The 25,679-nt window shown below is 36.9% G+C and overlaps 5 protein-coding genes across 11 annotated transcripts in view; 3 read left to right on the top strand and 2 right to left on the bottom strand.

The window, feature by feature from the left end:
- Positions 1 to 133: 133 nt before the first annotated feature.
- On the bottom strand, positions 134 to 5,688 carry LOC137584429 (arrestin domain-containing protein 17). 2 transcript variants are annotated; one of them, XM_068299821.1, is made up of 6 exons: positions 5,342 to 5,688; positions 4,773 to 5,230; positions 3,656 to 4,008; positions 2,769 to 3,600; positions 2,521 to 2,706; positions 134 to 1,411 (listed from the first exon to the last, which is right to left on the bottom strand). In XM_068299821.1, the coding sequence occupies exons 2-6, from the start codon at positions 4,885 to 4,887 to the stop codon at positions 1,281 to 1,283; spliced, it is 1,617 nt and encodes a 538-aa protein (XP_068155922.1). In that variant the 5' UTR covers positions 4,888 to 5,230; positions 5,342 to 5,688; the 3' UTR covers positions 134 to 1,280. The 2 variants fall into 2 exon arrangements, with proteins under 2 accessions (XP_068155922.1, XP_068155920.1); XM_068299819.1 differs by having other exon boundaries at positions 5,385 to 5,688.
- A 631-nt stretch (positions 5,689 to 6,319) lies between these two features.
- Positions 6,320 to 7,378, top strand: sgll (sugarlethal). Its single transcript, XM_068300100.1, has 3 exons — positions 6,320 to 6,398; positions 6,466 to 6,525; positions 6,592 to 7,378. Coding segments are annotated over exons 1-3 (741 nt in total). The 5' UTR covers positions 6,320 to 6,397; the 3' UTR covers positions 7,272 to 7,378.
- Positions 7,342 to 8,329, top strand: LOC137585962 (pyridoxine/pyridoxamine 5'-phosphate oxidase). Its single transcript, XM_068302005.1, is given in 3 exon segments — positions 7,342 to 8,091; positions 8,094 to 8,197; positions 8,258 to 8,329. Coding segments are annotated over 3 exon segments (789 nt in total). The 5' UTR covers positions 7,342 to 7,478.
- Positions 8,330 to 9,875: 1,546 nt separating this feature from the next.
- LOC137585015 (diacylglycerol kinase eta) overlaps positions 9,876 to 25,679 on the top strand; it is a 43,662-nt gene continuing 27,858 nt past the window's right edge. For 2 of the 6 annotated variants that reach the window (XM_068300647.1, XM_068300645.1), the window contains exons 1-2: positions 9,887 to 10,518; positions 14,627 to 14,740. In XM_068300647.1, the coding sequence (XP_068156748.1) occupies positions 10,276 to 10,518; positions 14,627 to 14,740 (357 nt within the window). In that variant the 5' untranslated portion in view covers positions 9,887 to 10,275. Of the gene's footprint in view, positions 10,519 to 14,626; positions 14,741 to 18,187; positions 18,541 to 25,679 lie in introns of those variants that run through there. The other 4 variants (XM_068300646.1, XM_068300644.1, XM_068300649.1 and 1 more) reach the window with 3 other exon arrangements.
- Positions 11,442 to 12,355, bottom strand: LOC137585223 (uncharacterized). Its single transcript, XM_068300920.1, has one exon. It carries the CDS (start codon positions 12,231 to 12,233, stop codon positions 11,586 to 11,588), a length of 648 nt encoding a protein of 215 aa, XP_068157021.1. The 5' UTR covers positions 12,234 to 12,355; the 3' UTR covers positions 11,442 to 11,585.

Below are 25,679 nucleotides of genomic sequence, written 5' to 3'. Positions count from 1 at the left end.
TTGGTGCCAATATAGAAACAAGTTCCACAGAAAAAGAGAAGAAAACAAGTTGCAGACTAAAGAAAAATAATAATTTAAACAAGATACATTGAACCCACTTTTAAAGAAAATCTTTGGAATACATACGCGTTCCTTATTTATATATCTATATTGCTTCATTTGGTTTATTGAGATTTATTGAAGACAGCATTTACTTAGATATCAGAGTTGCTGGTTAGACTGACCATCAAAATGAAAAGGGTTAACAATCTTAAAATGAATCAGAAGACACTTAATATAATGTAGATACATATAATATAATTGGAGGCTTAAAATTAATGATAATTACTTGTAAATGGAAAGTAAGTGAAATATTCAAACCGAATATACATACATAGTTAAAGATGGCAAAGATTTCCATATAATATAATAATAATTTGGCTAAATCTTTTTTGACTCGATTTTGTAAATGTTTTTTTTTTATTTTGTCATAGATATTATATGTAAATACGTATGTACATACATATATTGAAAATGTTAAGACTTGCTTACTTGGGGTAAAATTGTGCAAATTTTGTTAAATTGTTAATTGGTTTTGTTTAGCTTAGGCCTAAATGGTTTTCTATACGTTTGCTTTGATTCTACTTTCCATATATGTTTTTATGTTTTATATGTAAGTTGTATATATGTATTTATTGTTTGTGTGTACGTGCTTACTCTCAAGAAATAGTCTCTTCTATAAATTGTTAAAAGAACCATTATACATATATGTTCACAATCGAGTTTTGGAGTGTTCGCAGTGGGCAGAAGGGAGAGGAAAACGTGTTCATGTGAGGTTTTTGGAAGGATTACTTGTTGGAAAGAGAACCAAAAAGTATATTATTAATTAAAATAAAAAAAAAAATCTAAGAAAATTTAATGCAATTCAATTGTTAAATACTGCAATAATGGCACGTCTCAAGTCAAATTGTTTTTAAAATAGTTCTCGCATAGTAAACAAAACTTGAAATTGATTTGGAATAGCTGCAGTTTGATTCATTATATTATTCTACTAGTTATATGCTGTTTCGCAAAATATATATATATATATATATATATGTATGTATGTATATATAGAATTCTAGTTTTTATAAAACTGTTCAGTTTTTCTTGTTTTAATTTGCGTTCTTATTAACTAAATTCTGTTTAACATTCGGTTTTTTAAATTGTTATATTGTTTTGATTTTGATTAAATATGTAATTGTTGTTGTTGTTGTTGTTACTTTTTGTAGTTTATCAATGCTGCATGATGAATTGTTGTATCATTGCTTCTCAAAGGTTGAATCAACTTTTGCCTCTTCTGTTTCCTCCTCATCCCTGGTCAGGACTGTTGTCTCCGTTTGAAGCATTAAGCGCAGCTGCGATTGCGTATTGGATTCATCGTAAAGCGTCTCTGTGATATATATACATATATATATCACATTTGGTTAGATCAAATGTATTGTGGGCGTGGTCGTGGTCGTGGTCGTAAATGGACGGTACAAAATATGTTGCATGTTTGTTGGGTTCGGGGTTTTGTGGTGGGGCGGGGGCGATAACAAGAGAATAGAATTTACAAAAAGTTAAGCACATTTAGTAATGACTGCAATTGGCTTAAAGCCTAAAATTCTTATATAATTTTAGAGCAAAGTTTATAAGAAGAATGGAAAAAAAATTTTAAAGCTTGCATATCCACTTAAAGCATAATTATATATGTATATATATATATTATCCAAATAAATTGTGAAAATATATGTAGTTTATATAATTTTGGCATAAATATGTCATAATTATCTCAATTAATAATTTTATTATTAAATGTATAAATTGTCAGTAGTAAATTGGAATAAAAAATGTTAATATACTGTATAGTTAAATTTTTAGAAATAATGTTCTATATATTTGTTTTTGAAACTTAAATAATTAATAAAAATATATGTTTGAAGTCCCAAAAGTTAGTACAGTAAAATATTAATATGAAACGTGCAACATTGTTGATATTTATAATAAATTTGTTTTATAATAATTATGGAATAAAATTGATTAAAACCATTGAGATTAGCATTAAAATAAAAGTCAACAGACGGACAGACAACGGACAACGGAAGGGCAAGACTAGAGGTAGATTTTAATTACTCAAACAGACAATTGTACGGACTTGACCATAAATCAGACTATATTGGATCTATTTAGCTTGATTTCAATTCTCAAATCATTTAGGGAACCACTTCGAGCTTGATGGATTGGTTGGTTGGTGAATTTCTAAATAGCTCGGACCAGCAAGGAGAATCGTTTTTGTTTTTCTCAATCTCAATAGTTTTTCCCCATGAGAAGACAAACATTGATTTTCTAGCTACTTGAATTAAAAATGGAATAAAATGAAATTAATAGAAAAATGCCACTCAGCCATTCAACCAATTGATTAGTTTTGCTTTTTCTTTTTTTGTGTTGTTCTTTTTTTTAACAATTTTAGTTTTTTTTTTTTTTGGTTTTATGTGTCGGATTCATTGGAATCATCACTACCGGGCGGTATGGTCGGTGTCTCATAATCGTAATAGACCGGATAACGTGGTTTAAAGGGCTCACTTGTGGCAGTCACATCGACACCTTGAGCGGACATAATGCTGCTCATGCTGACATTAGTCAAGAATTCTGTATCATCGCTAAATTTCTCGCTCAGGGCCATGGCATCTTCATATGAGGGCGGCACTAAATCAGAATACAAACTTAGGAAAACCAATCGAATGTGTAAATTACTATTTAAATCTTACTCATGGGTATATAATCGGGAGGATTATCGCTATCACTGGTCACCAATATCACTGGCATCGGCCTTAGGGCGGCAGTGGTTGGCGTCGATGAAGGTGTTGAATTTGTGAGCGTTGGACTAACATTCATCACCATTTGACTATTGCTATTGGTCGGCAGTGCTCCAGCACCCACAAAACGTTGTTGCTGTTGTTGATGATGATAATGTTGATGATGATGATTGTTGTTGTTGTTTATACTGCTGGCACATCTCTGACTGGAAGTTCGACGATGTCGATTTTGTCTCTGCAGCTGCTGCTGCTGCGTTGAGATTTGTAAATTTTGACTAACTACTTGGTGCTGTTGTTGTTGGCGATTGAAACGCATCAAGGCCTCGGGTTCTTCCATAATTGGTATACTACCAATTGTTAGGGGAATTTTCAGTTTCAGTTTCCAATGGAATTCCGTTGGATTAACAATAATTTTAATTGAATAGTTAACACTAATGGGACATGTGGGTTTCACTGAAGTTGGTGGAATCGATGGTAGATCCAAATAGCCTCTATAGACCTTTCTTGACCAGCGCAGAACATTGCCGAATAGCTTGCGTGCTATCAAATGCTTATCATAACGATATTCATGCTGTGGATCATGAGATTCATAGCTGACCTCTTGTTTCAGTTTAACCTCACATTCGGTTATATCGATCGAGGATTCATTATTGATGTAAAGCACAAAATGGATCTTTTGTCCTGGTGCATAGCCACAATAAGGTGTGGAGAATTTAACTGTCAGTGGACCCGTTGGACAACAGAAACTCCAGAATCTCTTACGATCCAAAATCTCCAGTGGAACCTTAACAAATGGGAATATTTAGTAAATTCAACATTCTTTCACATTATGCACTCACTCTGTAAATGGCATCGGCATTCAAATCCAATGGCTGAATGACTGTGAATGGCAACTTGAACACTTTCGGATATCGTCCCATCCGTTCGATAGTCGTTATGATCTCATAATGAATTTGTCCATACTTCCCATCGAACGATGTTGGTAGATTGTCAGGCAATATGACATGAAATGTATATGAATATTCACCAGCAGTCCAATCGATGCAGGAATTATTTGCGCAGGAACCAAGCACATAGGATCGTGATGACAGATACGATCGATAGGCACGACACATGGCTCGTTCGCTATCGCGTGGATATCCCTTTTTTATCCAGCGTATCTTGGCATAACCACTGACTGTGACATGGATTCCTGCAGGCAAAGAGAAAAAGAGTTAGAAAGCATTTTCGGTTTAAGAGAAATTCAAGTGTTGTCCTTTTTTCTTCAGAACTTCTCTTGGAACTCGCTTCTGGTATGCCATTTAATATTCGCAAGTGAAATATAAACTTGGAAGGTCGTAAAATGAGAACAAAAAATGAAAGAGCAAAGTACATTGCACATGGTCAACAAACATTATAATCACGTCCACAAAGGACAACACGACAACCAGCGTCATTCTCGTTGTAGCCGTCATCAGCAGACAACAATAAAAACATCAACCACGCCTTTAACGAGTTCATGGATAAATAAAAATGGCGGCATGCCAAAATACGGACAGACAGACAGACAGACAGACAGACTCAAGGAGGGAGAGACAGAGAGAGACGGAACGCACATACAAACGGAAAACTAAATGAAATGGAAAATGGCAAAACAACATCAACTTTCAGTGGGGTTTGCTCATGGGCGGGGGCTTTGGAGTTTATATTTTCCCTGAAACCAGGAACAGGAACAATTAATCGTTGCATGCCACATTCAAAATGGCGTCAGAGGGGTAATAAAATATGTATGGGCAAGGCGACGGAGAGGTGACTCGTCTGCATTCCACAAATATTGTTTTTTCATGCTAATAACGAAATTAGCTGATGTTGTCCTTCAGAATGCAACACGACGTATGTGATGCATTACTCATACGCCCCGTGAGTCACTAGAGGAGGTGAGTAAATGAAGTTATGTATGTGTGTGTCTGTGCTTACCTTTAATGCGCTTGGTGGCATCAACGCTAAGTTCAACAACGCCAGATAGCTCTTGTCCGGCATAGTAGACACCTTGTGGATTATTATCAAATGATATAAGGCACTCAATGGGCATATATTGCTAGTACACTTTTATATGTATGTGTATGAGTCTAGTTTATGTGTGTGTGTGTGTTTTGCCTGTGTGATAGTGTTTGTGTATGTGTCTGTGTGGTTTTTTGTTGTACTGTGCGAAAAAAGCAGGCCACAGTTGTAAAAATATCACGTGTTGTTGTTTCTTGTTGTTCTTCCTTTTAAGGGGTTATAGAATTTTTAAACGAAATGTTCGAAAGTTCATTGGTTACAATTTAATATCAAGCCATTTGCATTTTGCTTTTGCATATATCGTTGCATTGCATTTTATCACTTCCCTGCGGCATACACACAACATTCGACGTAGCGCCTTTTTTACGACCGACCTCGAACGATAAAGAAAAGGAAGAGAAAAAGTGCCAAAAAAAAAAAAAAAAATATAAAAAGACAAGGCAGAAATGAATTCAAACGACCCCACCAGAAATTTGTTAACCTACTTCTGTAATAAATGCTTTTGCCCTCGAACAATTAAACACTCACAGTCACACTTTGAAATAGGAAAAACGCAGACAGCTCCTGCAAACGCACTATAGACCGAATTATTTGTAAGATTTCGTTTTAATTGAATTGCAGTATTAATAATTTTGGTTCTCCTTCACTCTATATTTCTATTTCTTTTCTACTTTTTGCTTGCTATGTGCCTTCTCTTTCGCTCGCTAATGCTCTCAGTGGCCTTTCTCTATAAATTCTTTCTTGCTCCGCACACGGTTTTCCTTATTTTGTATATTTTCGGTCGGTCTCGTTCAGCTCGCACAGCACAGCACACGTCCAGCAGCCGCTCGTGTTGGATTTGCTCTATCCGCATGTCATCATCGTCGACAGGACGATAGTCCCGTTCCGAAGCATAGCAGAGCAGAACGAAGCAGCGCCATGGGAACGACTCACGACGACGGCGGCGACAATAACAACAACCCCCACAACAAGAGACAAACAGGACTTGTGCTGTTTGTTTTTCTACACATTTTTGGCATTTTGCTTCACGCTCCTTCGTCTTGTGCAGGGTTGTCATATCAAATTTAATTTGCGGGGACTGAAAAAACCTTCCCTTAAGCAAATAATTAGTTTTATAAAATAAATCTGATTAATGATTTCGTATTTAAAATTATAATCTACACAAATGTTAGCTAAAACATAAGTTAATATATTCTTGAAATACCAAAAAAGTCGGATTTAATGTAAAAAAAAACAATTAAATAGTTATTATCTTTGTTTTAACTTTTCTTAATTATATTCTCATTCGGTTTCAGTTCAATCTGTGAAAATTTGACAATCGAATATTTTTAAATATGGCGCCACCGAAAAGTGTGAAACTGTTAACAGTATCATTTGCGAGCAAAGTGACGTGAAACAAAAGTAAACTATCGCTCATCTCTAAGTAATTTTCAACAGCTGGCAACCCGAAGAATAACAGCTGCTGTTGTGGAGAAAAATACATGTTTTCGATTGATAAGATAAGGCCGACAATTCATTGCAGCTTAAACTGACCTTCAATAAGTACGTGGATACAACAAATTATCGCAATTCCCAACTGCAACTAATCATTCCACCACTTGTCCAACAGTGCGACTCATATCAAGTATCCGCAAGATGAGCCAAAATGCATCTGGCGTTCAACTCTCTGGTAGGACTTTGTTGTATATTCCGTAAATGGTAGGATAAAAATGTACTTTGCTTGATTTATTTATAGCTTTGCGCTTAAAGTATCACGAGAGAAAAGATGCCTTTCTGGAGGAGAACATCAAGGTGAAGAATCCATTTTGTGTATTCCGTGATTGGCTGGACGAGGCTCTAAACACCAAAGAAATACTCGAGCCAAATGCAGCAGCATTGGCGACTGTTAATGCCGAAGGTAAACCTTCGAATCGCTTTGTTCTGGTCAAAGAAGCCACTGCCGAGGGATTCACTTTCTTCACCAACTACGGCAGTCGCAAGGCAGAAGACATTGCTGGTAATCCTAATGTGGCCATTTCTATTTATTGGCTGCCACTTCGTCGCAGTATTCGAATTGAAGGTGTGGCAGAGAAGATATCCCAGGCAGATTCACTTAAATACTTTCATGAGCGTCCTCGAGCCAGTCAGATTGGAGCAGCAGCCAGTCCCCAAAGTCAACGTATTCCGTCTCGTGGCTACCTTGATGAGGTAGAGTCTGGCATTAAGGCCAAGTTGGGAGCCGATGGTGAAGTTCCATTACCCAATTGGGGCGGCTATTTGGTGCGTCCCAGTTTAATTGAATTTTGGCAAGGACAAACCGATCGTCTTCATGATCGTATCCGTTTTAGACGTGGTCCAAATGTTGAGAAGGAAGTGGATGGAAAACTCACTCATGCCGGTGAGGATGGCTGGATCTATGAGCGGTTGGCACCTTAAAAAGCTGACAAAAGACAGAGAGATTGAAATATGCTGTGCATTTGCCATGTCTTCCAAGTGTTAAAAATTTTAGATTAAATAAAACTCATTTGTTATCAGGTATCAAAGCTAGACACATATTACCTTTTCGAAAGCTATCATTTAAGTGTGCAAATTTTCTCTATATCTCTTGTTTAGGCAAGGCTTAGGCGTTTAAATTAAACAATTATGACAGCGTCGCTGTCGTTTTTGCCAAAGTACCTGAGTCTGATAATCTCTGCGGGACGCATCTGCCGGCCTACATTTGTTTCCCATCAACGCCTACGTCTAGCCCACTCGCAGACTTGCGAGGAGCATGTCGCTATCAGGGAGCCTTATGTGATCTTCCAGCATTGGTTAGAATTCGCGCAGACACATGTGCCCCAATGTAGCCCACATTTGGCCTGCATGGCCACCGTGGATAGAGCTGGGCAACCCGTCACTCGACTGTCCACTATCGAGGATGTGAATGCCGCTGGCATCACATTCTTCACCAGTCTGGGCAGTCGTCAGGCGGGCGAGATCTGTAGTAATCCACACATGTCACTGCATTTCAATTGGCCAGTATTGAGACGCAGTGTTCGAATTGCCGGCAGTGCCAGGCAGTTAACCTCAGATCAGGTCTTTAGCCAATTTCGAAGATATCCGCGTCATGTGCAGCTCAGCATTAGCACGGGATCACATTCAAGAATTTACAACTCAATGCCCAAACATTGGCACAAGAAACTCTATGCGAGACTTAGGGAATATTTGGGTTCGGTGTTTGGGGGCACGCCAGAGGAAGTACCCATGCCAGCCAACTGGGGGGTTTTCTTTTAAAGCCGAGTCTATATGAATTCGGTGCTGCCACTGGAACAGGAGAAACTATGGAACGTATGCGTTTCCGACGCTGTCTGGCCTTGCCAAGAGTAAGTGGACCTCATCCCAAAATCCGAAAATTTTAACTAATCAATTTCATTCAATTACAGGGTAAGAGAAATCAAACCATTAATGCCGATCGCTATGATTGGGTCTACGATAATTACATTGAACACAAATAAGGACCTTCAGAATTTTACGAACCTTTCTAAATTGGAGGAGACTTTTATTTCACATCGAACCCTTCTCGAACTGTAACTACTGTATTTTCCTATTAATTCTGTGGAATTGTTAAGTAAAAATTCGATATCCTGCCATTTCAATTCCACTTATTGATACATTTAAAATGCATTAAAAGTCGTCATGCAGACTCAATTATTGTGTCTCTAATTGGATCGCCTCGTCGATGACTGCACAAATACGCTTGCAACAATGAGGGAGATCCCCCCCGCACACACACACACTCACATACACATTGGGTCCCACACATTTTGAAGGGGTTTGGGTCGAGCAACAATGTGAATGTTTAATGGAGTAAATACGCGCGCGTCCTCCATATAAGTTTATTCATATACATATACATTCTTGTTTTCTTGAGTAACTGCACTCAGGCATAAAGAGTAATGCCCTACGGGATGTATGTGTGTGTGTGTGAGTCTGAAGAAGCAAGGACAACAAGTAGATGCCGGGAAAATCGAGCCAAGAGCTTGATGTGGTTTGAAGCAAAAGCAAAGGACTTGTTGGGCGCCCTTTTTCTTTGTAATTGTTACCCATCCAACTGTCTTTTTTTTTCTTCTTGCCTTTGTCCTTTGTCGATTTTTTTTTCTTTTTGCTTATCCTGTTTACTTTGTGCTTTCTTACGTTTTGTTTTGCTCCGCTGCTTTGTTGAGGCCGGGGAGCTTAGTACGCTTCGAGGATATGAAAAAAGAGCGGAAGAGGTAAAGCTTTGCTCTCTTAGCGACCCAGAGAGAGCGACCCCGAAAGTGAGAACAAAATGTGGAGCACAAAAACTTGTTGGCAAAAGCAAAAAGGATAATAAATTACTTTCTGTTCCTTTGTTGGCTTACGAAAATAGAGTTGTCAGGCAAATAACTTAATTAAAGATTTAATATTTCTTTTTCTTTCTGTACTCTGCACTAGTTTATTATGTCGAAAATTGTCATTTTAATTTTCTCTTTTAAAAAAGTTTTTTCTTCCGTCTCTTCCTTGTTTTAGTCTGCTTCAACACTTGACAACCCTGTTGCCATTGGGATGCCTGCCACAGTGCCTCTATGTTAGCCATGTTCAACAGTCCTCGCCTGGCAGTGAGGGTTGCGGTCTCGTACAGTTCGCCGCGCGGCTTTGCCTCTTGCTGTCGGCAGTAAAAACGTAGAAATACAACAAAAATAAAAGAAAAAAAGGAACAAACAAAAACTATATAAGCAGAGGGCAAAAATTAAGTTTTTACTCCACACTAAGCGGAGGCATTAACAATATATCGATAAATAGAATATATACTTTCATTTTTATACTCAATTAATTTAAAAGCAATTCGTTTAATGTGAAGTTCCTTGGGAACTTTGGTGAATTAATTCTTAATTGTAAAATTAGTTAGTTTGGCCTAACAAAATATATGCTGATATATAAATGTTTATATTGATGTAATAATATACTAATCCGTATACATGTGTTTATGTTGAAAGTGCAAATATTTGTTTGCTATTTGTATGAATATTAAATGTTTAGATTTTATACCAAGTAATTAAAATTCAAATGCACTGTATAATAATTATAATTTAAGCAATGGAAAAAACTGATTTCAGTGTAGTAGAAATGAAAAAAGAAAACAGGAAACGACCGTCCTTCCTTTGCCATGCCTGAGACTGTGTGAGTGTGTGTGCGTTGTGTGTTGTTTGCTCTGTGTGTGAGGGAATTTTTACATAAGCAACAACAGAAGTGATTTGGTTGGCCACCTGCGGCTACTCCTCCATGGGATACTGATACACTCGTTTTATACAAAAACTCTAACTAAAGGCTCCGGGAACGGACAACGGACAAGGTCCTTGCAGCAACGTGACAAAGGCCCCCGCACCAAGCTCCCTCAAACGCCTGGAGGCATGCAACAGAATTTTACAAAAGAAATTCAACAATGGCTAACATCAAACTGGATACGCTACACGTTGCTAGCCCGAGGAGTCGAAGTCGTACTCGAAGCAGTCTGAGCAGTGGACGTAGCAGTGCCTGCAGCTCGGGCAGCATCTCACCCGTACCCATTATCCCCATTATTTCGATAAGCCGTGATGGCGATGAAACCGAGTCTGAGTCGGAAATTGAAATGGAGCCGGCGCGTATCTTTCAGCGTCGTATGTCCACCAAACGCAACAACAATCTGGTGAGTGTACGACTGTAGTACCTACATTTTCACTTTTCAGTTATCGTCAAACAAAGTCCTTTTAAATGCATCAGAGCGTCAATGGCAAAACTTTCTGGAGCGGAAGTTGCATGCCATGCAGACGCAATGTGCCATGCTATTCCTATAAAAATACACATATGTATGTGTGCAAAAGAGGGGTGTGGCTGGGGTTGTGTGCGTTGCGTTTGGAGCGTCGAGTATATGCTTTAAGTGTTTGAGTGTTGCAAAAGGTCAGGACTAGCAGTTTTGTCTGGGGTTCAAGTACTTTGTAAATATTTTAATGGTCTCCAAAGAAAACAAAATGAATGTACTTCAACTGTCACTGTTAATATATGACTTACATAGGTCAAGGATTAGACTAATACTACTTTCCAAATTCCTTTAATATTTTTAACATAACACAAATAAACTTGTCAAAATTGTAGGAATTCGATTAAAATTAAATTAACAAGCATGTCATTAGCACACCTTTAAGCACACTGTAAGAGGGACACACTCACACACACACACAGAGAGAAAAACCATTTGAAAATGCTTCCCTTAATATTATATTTTAATTAAAAGTTGCCATAGTTGCCCAAAGGCCAAGTCCGCCAGAAAGGACGCGAAAGAAAAGTCGCGTAAAATGTGGAAGCCTAATGAAAGCTTCAATTAAGTTCTTTATGGCTTTGGTGTCACTTTGAAGCGTTATTCGACTCCAGTATAGCTTGGCCTCAGTCCTTCTCTTACCTTCTTATACATATATACACATATATTTATTAAGGAGGCAAAAGCTGGTCCTTTTCCTGATATATACTTTACTTCCTTTCCTTTTGTTTTATTTTTGTTGGTTATATGTATCCTTTTTATTTGTATAGCCATTTGATGTTAATTATACGCACTGTTGCGCTTCTGTAGACAACTTTTGGAATTTTGGTTATTTTTATTGTGATTGAATAATGTAATTTTTTTTAGGCACCGACATAAGGAGAACAACATAATTTAGGAAACAAATTTGATATGCTTTTTACATTCACTTAATTAGAGGTAACTCCTTCATTTTGTCATCAATGTCCGCCAGGATTGAGCATTCGCCTGATGCTACTATTGCTCAAATCTCGCCTAGCCACCCGGCCTAGACTATAGCCAAGGGACTTGAGTACAGTCCACTGCGATTCATCAATATGAAACAAAATATGCGGATCCATAATCAAATCAGAACGGTTCGGCCATAGTAAAACCCTTACAGAGGCGCGAAACTCATTGACGGCACGTTTAATCAGCTCCTGAGCCACCATAATATGATGATGATCTTCTCGTCCTTCAGTCAATTGCATAGTTAGGGCGATTTCCAGCTGTTGCACTAAACGCATTATGATAAATCGCCTATAGTGCTCCTCGTAGTACAATCGCGGCTTATTGCAACGATTCACATAACGTCGAACTAAGGCGGTCAAAATGGTCGAATCTAGGCAGGAGACTACAATGTGTATTGTGATTATCAGGACCAAGCTAGACAGCATATATTCCAGAGGCCGTTCCGTTAGATCATTGCGCCAATACAACAAATCCTGTTGATTATACGAATACTGATAATGAACTATGCCGAAAATCGTGACAAAATTTAGCATAATTTCGAGAAAAACAACACTTTTTGGCCACATTGAGAATATTTGATGTAAATTGGTCTTGAGCAGATTCGCCACTGGTGTCATAGTGATCAGAAATTTGTTATTTGTATTAGATTTGGAATTTTGTAAGCAATTTTGAAATTGTTTAAAATTATAAAAACAAATACAACTCTCAATCTCTTTGAAGTATATAGCTGCTGCTGCTCAGTTTAGAATTGAATTTTAAGTCTAGAAAGAAGTCTCGTACCAGATTCTTTAACTTTGACTGACCTCACTTTAGTTGGCTTAACACAAAATATAACTGTTTGCCGCAATTACAAATGAAATTTACTTTGAGGTAGACCCAAGAAATTCATCTAAATATTCTTAGAAAATAAAGGCAGTAATAGAATTTACGTGACCCTGAATTTTTCTTGTTCTTGTTTCTCTTATACCGAGCCGTTTACTCAACCATTCAAATTGCAAACAATAAGTAAATACCAAGTACAAGAAAAACGAAATGTAAAAGGCGAAAATCTTTTGCCGCATTGTCTGACTTCTGGGCCACTTGTTGTAGACTTTGCCGCAACCTCTTAGAAAATGGAAAACAAAAAAAACACAAAACCAACAATATCTCTTTACATCGAGTTTTCTGCATTAAAAACTTTATCTGACTTTCGTGTTTGTTATATTTGCTTGGTGTTTCTTTCTTGTTTTGAAATATTTAGGACTATTTACACAGCCAATTGGCTGTCTCACGTGATTTCGAAAGCTAATTCCTCTTAATACGATGTTAGAAAAGTTATTTTTCGCCTTTGCTGTGTCTTCACAAAGAGAAGAGCAAAATGAAAAAAAAAAAAAACATGAAATGCGAACCTAATGAATAATGTAGCAACAGCGAAAAAAATGTGCAAGGAGCAAAGAAAATACATTCTACATTCTGTTAGCATGGCGTGACTGAGGCGTGAGTGTGGGCCTTGAAAAAGTCACCTGAACAAAGCAAAACGCCAACCAAACAACAACAACAACACAACAGCGAATCATATCAATATTTATGGCCAACATTGAGTTTTTATTTATCTTGTATCTTTTTACCGCACTGCCAGCAAACTGGATCAAGGCTTGAGGTGAGTTGGTGGTGGTTAGGGGTGGGAGGCGGTAGGCAAAATCAATAAGCGTCTAACGAGAGGAATATTTTCAAACTTGTTCATCATCTTAGACACAGCCAGTCAGGTTGGACTTGGCTTCTTTTGTTAAATATTTGCCAGTTGGCCAACTTGGCGTATACTTAATGTAAGTCAAAAATGATTGATTGACGACAATTGGCCAGCCAGGCGATCCTGATTTGACACGCAATATGTGTATGTGAAACGGAGCAAAAGATTATTTTCTTCTTTGATTTTTAGTTACCGTTATCCCAGTCAAAAGGACACCAGCCTAAAGCACTTATACCAACTGACTTGTAATGGGGAAATGTTTTGTACTGGGGCAAAGGTCATTCAACTGTGACAACTTGAATAAAGTAAATACATTTTCACAATTTTAATGTATTTTCCATAAAAGCCATTTGAACTTTTTATTTGTGTTTTTTTCTTTTTAAGGAAATCCGCCGGTTTGCTATTTACTGCTGTCCAAGGACATTTTGTTGCATGTCCAAGGAAAAACATTTCCGTTTCCGTCTTCGGAATGCAAGGAAATGTAATAAGAGAAAAATATGAAAAATACAATGAAGCACAAACAGAAATCAAATGCCATCAGCAAGTTGCATTTCCCCGACCTCCCCTGCCACCCGCAGTTCACCCCTTGCAATTTGCCTTAGAGGCTGAAAGGCAATTCCACAATGAACAGAAAGCATTTGAAACGTGTTCATCTTCTGATTGGGGTCAGCCAAGCGTTGGCATTCAATTTCATTTCGACCAACTATAAATGCTTATTGACAGCAAGCCAAATAATATGTTAGAAATCAGAAATCAGCTTTATTTACCAAATAATTGCCGCAGATTATTGTCACTTCTATGGCATTGAGTTCTACGCTTATTTACACTTTCATATTTCACAAAAGGCAAAACGGAGTGAGAAAAAAATAACGTTGAACCGTGAAATGAAAGACATGTCAATGTATCTCTTTCTACCTCTATTGGTGCGAGTGTATTTGAATGTAAGTGCGGTGGTCTTTTGTTTGCTCAATTGATTGCTTGCCATATTGACGCCCTCCTTTGGTTGCCATCCAACCTTGCCATTTGCTTTTGTTACCGTGCAGCCAATTATTGTTGACATTCTACACAAGACTGCAAGTGACGGGCAATGAGTTGCTTTTAGATGACCATACGCCCTGGAGTCCTATTATTATTTGTCCACCAGCCATTACTGCAATGTCAGCTTATCATTGTTTAATTGCTAAAAAGGCAAATTGCTGTTGAAATATTTATAGAGCTTATGATCAAAATGATGAAATATTTGTTTATTCTTAATTTGTGTGTGTTTCCTTCTTCTTTCAGGCTGCCATCATTAAGGAGGGTTTCCTGCTGAAACACACTTGGTCCTTTCAACGTTGGCGACGTCGTTATTTTCGCTTGAAACGCAATAGTCTATTTTATGCAAAGGATGAAAAGGTTAGTATGAGCAAATTGAAAACAACTTTTTTAATTATGAGGTATCTGAAAAGAGCATTAACTGTGGACCTATTAACTGTTTTTATACTCTTGCAAGATTTATAGATTTTCTTTCTCTATTATCTATTTGTTTGCAAAGAGAATATTCTCTAGATAATTTTAATAATTAATGGTGACACTTTATTTTAAATTTTCACACAGGCTCTTAAGTCTTTAAGTTTATTTAAGAACGAGAAAGAGGCTAAATTTGGCTTAAGTTCATATTCCCATATATTTTTTCCAATCAACAGATTTGACTTAAATAGCTGACTATAAACTAAGTGGAATTGTGTATGGATTTTAGATACTTTCTTGCCAACACTTCCTTTTTTTTAAGATAGGAAATTGAATTTTAATGTAATGCAGTTTCCGGTTTCGAGCTCGCAGAGATATGCAGACATTTGCAGTTTGCTTTGATTACATTGATTATGTATCAAATGGAGAGTCACCATGTGTATAATGGAAATAGCTGATTTCGATTTTCATATTGTTCCGGTAATTAAAACTGCTGCCAAATTAAATCCTTCGATAGGTAAAACTCAAACAGTGGGAAAGAGAGCTTCAGATGCGCAGTTTCCGTTTGATGAATTTATGCGGGCGACATTCAATATACTTTGATGGCCCCAGGGTTGTGACCTTTAACGTTTCAACCGTCATAGTGGCAGTGGCAGAATATCTCCGTCTTCTGCTGCCCTTTCTAGTGTTTTACCTTCTTTTTCAAAAGCAAATTGCAGGATACAATTACCAAATGAAATTACCGCGCAACTTGAAAGCAAACAACAACGAAAGACAGGTAAAGACAGAGAGGAGGAGGGTGAGTAGCGCCAGAGATGGTGGTTGAGGTCAGGTGGTGAGGGCGGCTGATGTGTCCTAAATTGGTTTATTGCGTGTAGTGTATTGTGAGTGTACCAGCGTCCTTCTGTGTGTGTGTGTGTGTGTGTGTATCAATAATGAATGCTTTTAAAATACATATAATACAATCAAAATGTTAGTATGACCTGGCACCCAAACAATGGTTTGGCATCGCATTACCCCCCGCTTAGCCTTTGCCCATTTAACTTGATAAAGTGGCTCAATAAATCGAAATTTGCCCATTTTGTTAACAATTAACCATTAATTGCTCAAACCTTGCTAATTAGTCATCTAAAAGCAAGAAAAAGAGGATCGTGGGTCCAGACACTATTCGACATGGTCAAGGCCGTTTTTGACTGCGTCAATCACTTTTCAAGCCTTTTTTTTGCTTTTTGCTTAGTTTATTGTCCTAAGTAAAAACCCACTCAACTCATCAACTTTTGACGTCACTGGAGAAACACTTTACTTTCATTTTATAACCAGTCAATCTACGTCATATAAGTAACAATTGATGTATTTGCTATGTTGCATCATCTTAGCTCATGTTTATATTGTTGTGTTCTGCTTTTTTGCATTGGCTAACCGCGTTGACGCATTTCAAAGTGTTTCATAACGTTTAAGCCATTTTACAATTGTATAAAATCGTAGCAAGTCTTTATATCTAATTGATTACATTGTAACTTGATAAATATGGAAGTAAATCGTTATGAAAATTTCAAAATATTTAATATTCTCTTAATTTTTTGACCTATTTTTGATCAAAAAGGATATGAAATTTTTAAAATTGTATAATAATAGTGAGACAATTAGACAACATTAACAGCATAAATTGAATAAAAACTTACAGAAACAAATATCTAGGATTTTTCGTATTTTCCAGTTATTTATATCGGCTTATTAATTTGTTTTTTATTTTGTTCTTTCTTGGTTTACCTGTCATTACCTTTATTGTGGTATTAACCGTTTTGTTTTAAACATAATGATGCTATTTTTAATGCTCATTCGTTTTGATTAAAAAATTCTTTGATGCTCGGCTCAAATAGACCATGTCTTGGCCTTGCTTTATTAAAAAGGTTAATATTGTGCAGTTTCTTCTTTTACTTACTTGTTTTGTTGTAAAGCAACAGCAACCCGAAGTGCTTAGAAACTCATTAAACGTAGGCACGAAATTTCAATTATAATCACGCATACGCCATGTTGCGCCCCCAAGTGGCTTAAACGGTTGGCAATTTGTTGCTGTGGCTCTTGCGAACCATCAGAAAAACAAAATGTTATAAAGCACTGAAAAAGAAGAAAAGAAAACAAAGCCAGAAAACTACAGTGGCTAACATAAGCCTAAGTCAGAGTTCCAGCTAAAAAAGGAAAAAGGATAAAAAGACGGCAAGCCAACATGATGGACAGAAAGATGAGATGAAATGGGATGAGACCAAAATGTTCATGCTGATGCTGATGTTCATGATACTCGTAAAAGCATAAATTTTTGTTTGCATTGTTTTCATCGTCAATTTTTGTCTACTTCTCGTTGTTTTCTACTACTATTTCGTAAAATACCCTGTAAGCAAAGGGTCCAAGCGGGCTGATAGCGTAAAGAAGTTTGTTTGACTTAGAAATTATAAACGATTTATTTAAATTTCAAAAAGTCCTTTTGCAGTTGTCAAATCTCAGATAATATGCATATTAACGTTCTTTGACTTTACCAAGGCACAGTTTGGAAAAATATATCAGTTAATTAAATAATATCTAAAGTTATTTACTTTTTAATTCCTTCTTCAAATGATCTGGCTATATAAAACTAATATCTGATTTGATTTACGTTTGATTAAAGCTCCAGGTTTTAAATACATATTTGCTTTAGCATATCTTAAAGTCGGTGCCCTGTATTCAGTGTGAAATCTAATTTTTTTGATACCGACCACGCGACATGCGGTAAAAGAAAGGAGCAACAACAGCGAGAGTGAAACTCACCACAGTTGTAAAGTTGTAGAAAATTGTCGGCAACTGATGCCATGTGCACGGACCGTGCTCCAGGATGGGGCTGATGCTGGGTTGTGGGTATGTGTGGGCGTTTGTTTTGAATCGTAAAAGCTCTACTTGTTTGGCCAAAGAGAGACCTAAAGCTTTTGTTGCTAAGGGTTGCCAGGTACACAAAGTATTACCCATGACTTCCCAAATAATTATTAATTTAATAGATTTCTTCGAAATTCGTCACTCTATACAATCAAATTTATGTGATATATTTATAATAAATTTTATATAGATATCCTTAGCAAGTCAATTTTTCGCTCAGTGTATAATCTATATGTAGAAATTAAGCTTTTCTATGTGTGTGTGTGTATGTCTGTTTGTTGTTCAACTGACCCGACCCACTGAACCACCCTCCATCTCCTCCATGCACCTGTAAATATTTGTATCCTTTTCGGCCCATCTCCCGATGGGGTAGATGATGGCGGGCGCATGCCAGCCAGCCAGAGTGTCTGTGGTGAATATCCTGTTCGCCGCCAATAAAAGCGACTGCCTGCGACACGACCAGCTCAGTGTAAACTCAACGAAGCAACGTGCAACAACTCTAAAACTAGCAAAACAACAAAAAAGAAATATCACAAAAGAAAAAGAAAATTAACAAAAAAACAACAGAAATCTCATACAAATCAGAACAGAATAATAATAAAAAAACAGAAAAATTTCATAAATATTTAGTTTAAAATGTTAATCATTCCGAAAAATCCATAGTTAAAAGAAAAAGTTTCAAACAACAAATAAACTATTCATCGACAAAATGTGAACCAAATACAAACTAAAGCGGACTTGTCATTATTATCAAATTAGTTCAATTCTACCGCAAAGCAACAGTTTAAATTAAAGACACAAAGTTTAAAGTAACATCGAAATATTTTTTATTCACATTCGGGGTAAGTTTCCTCAAACGTCTAATGCAAATCTCTTGGAGCCTTACAATATTAACTGAAAAGGAAACTTTTCCGACGGCTTTTACGCCAAACTTAGAACTTGGAACTCTAAGCCGCATTCGAATTGGCAATACAGTAGTTGGTTTCAATCTACCATCCGTTTCCAAGAGATTTACCATAAAACAAACTTTTAATTGCCTAATTTAATTAATGTTTTTTGATATAAAGAGCAAACACCCTTAGCTCAGAATAAGAATGGTTTATGCGATAAATCCCCGATTAAACCTTAAGTCATTTATTTTGACTTTATAATGTAGAACCAGAGAGAAGGAGAGAGGGAGAGAGTGACAGAGGGCTAAGAAAGAGACAACTAAACACTCAAATTAAATAAACATTTTAAAAAGAGTTATTGGGGTTCTACTTTAAGCGCATTTCTTGTTTGATTAGGGTTCAAAATTTGTTTAAATATTTAAGATTTTCTATTCAAGTTTAATTCTCTAAGACATTTAATAGATGCGAGAACTTGAGGATCTCTACCTAAAGATGCGACTAACAAGATTAGATTACTTTACTTTATTTTGTCTTATATGTATATAAGTATTTTGCGTAAGTAGTTCAACTTTCTGAATTGAGTGCAAACACTTTAGACACACATTACAAGTACCTCAGACAATGACACAAAACCCAATTGAGCTTCGAGCACTGACCTCTCTTCTTCTAGTTGTTGTCTATGTCTGCTCCTGTGTCTGACCTCAACTCTCTGTATGCGAGTAATGGATACAAAGTAGGACTTTCTTGCTAATTACTGAGATACACACACACACATGCCTACAAGAGTACACATATATGAGCATATGTGTCCTTTATGGACGGAGGATGGCAAACAATCAGCTAAAGTGACATTTATACGAAGATAATTACACGAATTTGTATACAAGAGGAACAGAGTAGAGCAGAACACAAAAAAAGAAAAAGTAGCTGGTGCAAATTGAAAATAAGTACAAAAGGGGTAAACAAATTGAATGGAGCACGGGGAATACGTAGATGTATGTATATAAGCGTCAACTGATCCGATAATGGACTACACTAGACTTTACTCCAAACAAAATGTCGCTTAGGTATCTTGGAGCCTTGGTCATTTTTAATTCGGTTTGCAAACGATGTAAGTGTGTCATGACTGGGGAGTAATAGTGTTGTGTGTATGTGTGTCTATATCGTGTGTTGTGAATGCTTATCTGGAAACCTTGTTTACCTGGCGCGTGTACCTATCCTGCGGTGTCCCAGTGCTGCTGCTGCTCTGACCAGTTAGCATGTGCGTGTCCTTTTGCAAACACAGATGGCGAACCACTCATATATGTACATACATACATATAAGTAAAGGACACATACACACAAACACCTGGATGTGTGTGGTTATCCATCGACTTTGTGTAAATGTTTATTGTGTTTACTCTGTTGTAAAATTTACATGGCACCCTCAGTTTTGTTGGTGCCGACTCAGTATTTTGTTTCGTTTTACTCTGTCCAGGACATGTGTCCATGTTGGCTAGCTGCTTCTGGCACTGTCCAGGTGTTGCTCTCCTTGTGGGTAGAACAAGATTAAGTTCTCATTTTATGGTTACTGTTTGGTCATTCGCCATTCATTGTAGCCCTCGTGATATTCTTTTGTATTCTGGTTTTTGTGGTGTTTGGGGCTAATTTTGTAATGCAATAAAATTCGCAAACTCGTTTGGTAAATTTTATTGTTCCATTGCAAGCGAACAAAAGCGAATGCTAAATTACGTATACATAATGGAAAAATGTACAGTTGGTCGAAAAGAAGCTCACTTAGAAATCGATACTTGAGTGATTTGATTGAAATTGAAGAATAACTAAGTGCCATTAATTTGACAAAAAATTTCTGAAATAAATCACATTTCTAGTGGGAAACGAAATGTCAAATTTTAAACAATTTATTTGCATAATTTTACATCAATTTTAAGTCTCATTTTATCACGGCTTAAGATTAGGTTACTGATTTCTCAACTAAAACTAATTAAAAGCATCAATTGATGTCTTTTTTTCTCTTTATCTTGGCATTTGATATTGGTATTAAAACGTTGAGATAAAACTTATAGCTGGATATAAGTTCAATAACAAAAGAGAAATAAACAAATTTCCCATTTCTAGGAGGCATTTTTGTGCTATTCTTGTTTGCCTTTCGAATTGAACTACGCTTCGCGGGCTGCATACAAACGGCAGATTAGTGCCTTCAAGGCATTTAAGGAGACGTAGACGAGGCGAGGCGCCATCGACGTTGGCATAAGGCGGTATAAATGATGGCTAAGTCCACAAGATATTATGATAGCCAATGGGGGGAGAGAATGGGGATGGGGTCTTGGTTCGGGACCTGGTGACCCGCACAATTGACCATTCGCACGGCTTTCCTGGGCATTAATATTGAGCTGAACGTTGACAGTTGTTCAACGTGTGGTATGCGTAATATTTCAAATGGACATTAAATTGGGTCCCGTCTTCATTGTTCTCGTACACAGGCACGAACAACATATTCCTTCCTGTCAGGCCAAAACTTTGCCTCTGACAGTCATCGTCGAATTGGTTTTCTTATTTGTTTTATTCAATGTTGATTAAATCTAAGCTTTTATTATTACTATCAAAAATGTAACAACAAAATCTAAATGACATTAGGCTCAGGTGGCCCAATCATGTGTTAAGTTAAGAAGATATTTTAATTCCAGCGACAAGCCTGCAATTTCCTTTTACCTTCAATGAATGCACAACTTTGCTCTTCATGCGAGAATAAACAATATTTTCATTCAAGACAAAGGAAAAAAAATAACGTAACCAAAAAACAAAACGAAGAAGACACAAATGAAAACCAACAAAAGCTGCTCGAAAAAAAAAACCTTTCAACTCAATGGTGTGCACATCAAGAGTCTCTTGTCACGTCTTATACAAAAGCAAATAGAAATATGTATTTTATATAGAAATATCTTTTATCGCTGTATTCCACTCTGACTCTCTTATAACTTAAACTTTCCAAGGATTTCTTATTCCATTCACGTGCAAGAGATGAACAAGTTCATTAAGTGGCGCAGTTCTGAAATTATGTTTAGCCAGCCATTAAAGTCAATAAAATGTATGCAAAATATCTGCGGGCTAAGTGCATATGTGACCAAGGGTTTTAATGGTGATTAAGGTAAGTCTGTTGGATGTGTCCTAAGAACCACACACACACACATACGAAGACACATCGTTGCTAATGAACGTTACACATGAGACAGCTGCGTCAGTTATGTTGCCATTCCTTGACAAAAGCGACATCGGTCTTTTCCAACTCGGTGACATTTCATTTTGCCCATCAGCTCTTTTCATATTTCCATTTTTTCATTTCCCTCGCCAAAGCCGCACTTCAATTGCCCTGGCTTTTGACTAACATGGCTCAACTCTGCTTGGATTGTTACGGCTTCGACTTTCAGCTGACACTTTTGACAATTCCTCAGCGTTTTCTATAGAATGCGGCAATATGAAGATGAATGGTCAATAATAGTTGACAATTCAATGGCTAAGACGAAAAGACTTGAATACTCACAGTTTATGCAATCTAACTTGACTGAAGTTTACTTTTAACAGGAAAATACAAGTTCTATCTCAGCATTGATAACTTCTTGGCCATAAATCACTCTCTTTTTTCCTTGAAAATACATTTAGGCTATCTTACTTTTGATAAGTCTTGCATTAATTAAGCCATGGCTTCTTATATTGCGAAACTCTTGTCAATATGCATATTATTTAAGAGGCTTACAACATTTTGGCACATGTGTAAAAGTTTCTCTTTATGTTTTTATATTTTTTTCAAAATCATTTTCCTGGAATTAATTCAAATATTTATTGCAATACATATGTATGTATGTAGGCATACTTGTTTTGTAGTCCTAACTTTGTATTGTTTTTAACAATTTGCCCACAATATCAACAAAATTGCGTGTAACATGTGGCTGGTTGCTTCTTTTGTTTCAAAATCAATGCCCAATCGATTTAACCCACACATCCGGCCACCTTCTTTCCAACCCAAAGCCCGCAAAAAAAAAAAAAAAAAAAAAACCCCAAAAAAGACAAAAAAAAAAAAAAAAAAAAACAATGAGAAGAAACTGTGTTGCCCCTTTTATTTTATTTTTTGCCCAGACAAGTGTGTGTGTCAGGCAAGGGGTACGTGACTTTGGGGAAACCCATGTGTGACCTTCTCCTTTTTGGGGTTCAACTGGGTTTCTGGTGTACATAAATTAACATGGCAACATTGCAAGTAAGCCAGTCAAATTATGTAGCCACATCTGCTTCCATCGGGTTGAGTGACGTCAAAAGATTTCTTTTTTCAATGCATTCCCCTATTCGAGGTAGTCAACACCTGTGCTACGAATACTCCACTGCGAATTGTTGAAATTTCACAATTTCATTTTATTGTCTTTGCCAAGTCCTTTTTGAAATCGATGAGTTTTGTTTTCGTCCTTTCTGTGCACTATTATTGCCAAATGACCTCGAATTGTGGTAAATTGTATTTGACCTTAGTGGGTTCCTAATTTTAGCGTCTGAGAGTGTCAAGAAACCACAAATAGACAATGAAATATACATAAGTACAATACATATTGCCCATTTTGCGGTTATCCGCAATTTCTCTGTTTATGAAAGCTTAATTCCCTCTCACAATTGCAAGGTTTTTGGAAGGCAATAAATAAAACTGTCTGATTTAAATTCGTAACATTTTCATTCAATGCCACCCAAATTCCTATATGTATATTTGTGTATTTATATTACTTGTTAGTTTAAAACAGTGAAAAATAAAACCATTTTCAATTTTATTGTCCGAATGACGTCAGAGAGGCAAGAGTAATGAATTTTTAATTCATTTCAGCTTTTCATTTTGCTATGAAATTGAATATAAATGAATTTTTCCGTGTTTCATCCTACATTAACATGTAACAATAACTCACGAGGTTCATTCAATCAATAATAGTGAAGTGAGTTTTAATTTTTGAGTTTTACTATCTATAGATTCATCAATTTGAGAAGTGTGAAATATGTATTACTTCATATATATTCAATTAATTAACCATTGAGATGATAAACGAATTCTTTGCACTTTTCACTAAGGGAAACGGAATTTTAATACTTTAAAGGGGCTGTTACTCTTGTAACTTTTTGAATGACCCTCGTCATTGATTTTAATTAATTTCCATTAAATAATTAGTAAATACCATTGCCGAAGGATAAAAATGTTTGCATTTTACACGTTAGCCTCATTAATAATAAATAAGCCACTAATTGAATATCAAAATGTTTGCCGTTTGAAATTAAATAAGGAGCTTAAGGACAGACAAGAAAAAAAACATTTTTATAGTTTGCTTGTATTTTCTGATGCCCAACTCTATGATCATGTCATAAATATGTAAATTGAAAACTGTCAATCAAGCGTTTGCTGAGTTTAGTTTAATTTTCATAAAATCTTGCGTAATGCATAAGCTGTAAATCTAGTGCAGCTTGGCTGCATCTTAAGCTAGCTTATATCAAGTGTATTTATTTAAATGAATGCATGAGAAGACACACAGGGTTGAGGCCAAAAGACGAGTGACGAAGACAGCGAAAGATGTGGCTGATGGTGTGGGTGTGGGTGCTGGTGGTGCATAAGTGGAACCGGTTGACATAGGAGTGTGTGTAGGATGGTTTGTCATGGCCTCAAGGGTGCATTAAGCTAACAAGCGTACTAAATGTTATACAAAAATGAAAAACGTAACAAGAACCACCACGTTGATGCTGACGCACATGTGTGTGTATATAAGAGTGTCTTGAAGTGTGGCCCAACATGTCAGAGCGACAGCGAAGAAGAATCTTCTTCTTGTTCTACGTGCCCATTCAGTCAGTCATGCAAACAAGTACAGTTTTTCAGTCATCATGGCAAAGGCAATTTAAACCTTGCAGAGAAACCACAGGCAAATTACCGACCAATTGTAAGGCTCTACTCAAACCAACTATTTGGTTGAGATGATACATACGTATGCCATTCACATACCAAGGAACTCATTAGTAGCCAACCAGAAACTCATTTGGCTTCCCCTCTACGGTTTGATATTACAAGCCGATTGCGATTGCAATTCCAATTAAGAGGCAACTGTGGAATTTCTGCATTCCGCTAGCTTTGCCAGCAATTGTTATGTTGTGTGGATAATGAGGATATTCCATCCATTCAGTTAATATTTAGAACTAGTAATCTATCTAAGCCACAAAATGCTGTTTAAGCCTTTGTTTAAATTGCTGATGCCGATTTTCCTTACATGATTCCTTTCCAACTAGTTCCCTGTGTACCTTACATACAAAGCTATATATAGTACATACATACGTATGTATGTACAGGTAGTATCCATTAAATTCACCTGTGCAGAATGCCCAGCGGAAATGGCGAAATGTGCAGAGTATGTCAGAGAGGCGAGCTGCTGCCAAATGCATTTCATGCGATGTGAAACTTCCGTTGCCATTCGTCGGCGGCCATCATGTAACTTCCAAGGTTATGGAAAGGCTATGAACATTTTTGTGGCATACTTAAAGGGGCTTTCAGTAGATTTTGTGCTTCAGCTTAAACTTAAAATCCTTGGCCATGTGGCATGGCCATTGTGAGTTATGTTTGGCCAAATTGACATATCACCTTGATTAATGGTGCCTACTCCCAATTACCCCAACCCACCAGGGAGGGAGCAGACAACAGCCGTTGGCAGGTAGAGAGCACAACAGCTCAATCATTTAATGTCGTTATGCCCATGTATATGTATGTATATATGTATCTAATGCCATCTAGTATCTGCCAGTCAGCCAGCTACTAACCCGTGGCCATGCCGAGGTCATTGTCTTTTGTCTGTGGCTCAAAATTTATTGTGCCACATTAATATCCTTCCCCCTCACACCAACACAAAGTAAGCCAAATATCTCCATCTAAAGGATCTAAGTGTGTATGCGAGTGGGTGGACGACAAACAAGCCCCGCGGATAAAAAAATTCGTCGAAATGAAAAGCAATTATGCCTGGAAAACCTTTACCTTTTTCGTATTTTTGTCCGTTTCATCCAAAAAGCAGTCATGCCAACTGACTGGAGTGTAT

The sequence above is a fragment of the Drosophila tropicalis genome, unplaced genomic scaffold, assembly GCF_018151085.1.
Source record: "Drosophila tropicalis isolate 14030-0801.00 unplaced genomic scaffold, ASM1815108v1 contig_878, whole genome shotgun sequence".
Lineage (NCBI taxonomy): Eukaryota > Metazoa > Arthropoda > Insecta > Diptera > Drosophilidae > Drosophila > Drosophila tropicalis.
Note: the sequence above shows the minus strand (reverse complement) of the source record. Positions and strands in the feature narration are given on the sequence as shown.

What these genes read in the sequence shown, in the direction of transcription:
- LOC137584429 (XM_068299821.1), bottom strand. Translation starts at nt 4,887, where the DNA reads ATGCCCATTGAGTGCCTTATATCATTTGATAATAATCCACAAGGTGTC. An exon ending in TCCCGATTATATACCCATGA is followed by an intron (nt 2,707 to 2,768) that starts GTAAGATTTAAA and finishes ATTCTGATTTAG; the next exon opens with TGCCGCCCTCATATGAAGAT. An exon ending in GACACCGACCATACCGCCCG is followed by an intron (nt 1,412 to 2,520) that starts GTAGTGATGATT and finishes TATATATCACAG; the next exon opens with AGACGCTTTACGATGAATCC.
- sgll (XM_068300100.1), top strand. An exon ending in ATCTGGCGTTCAACTCTCTG is followed by an intron (nt 6,526 to 6,591) that starts GTAGGACTTTGT and finishes ATTTATTTATAG; the next exon opens with CTTTGCGCTTAAAGTATCAC.
- LOC137585223 (XM_068300920.1), bottom strand. Translation starts at nt 12,233, where the DNA reads ATGACACCAGTGGCGAATCTGCTCAAGACCAATTTACATCAAATATTC.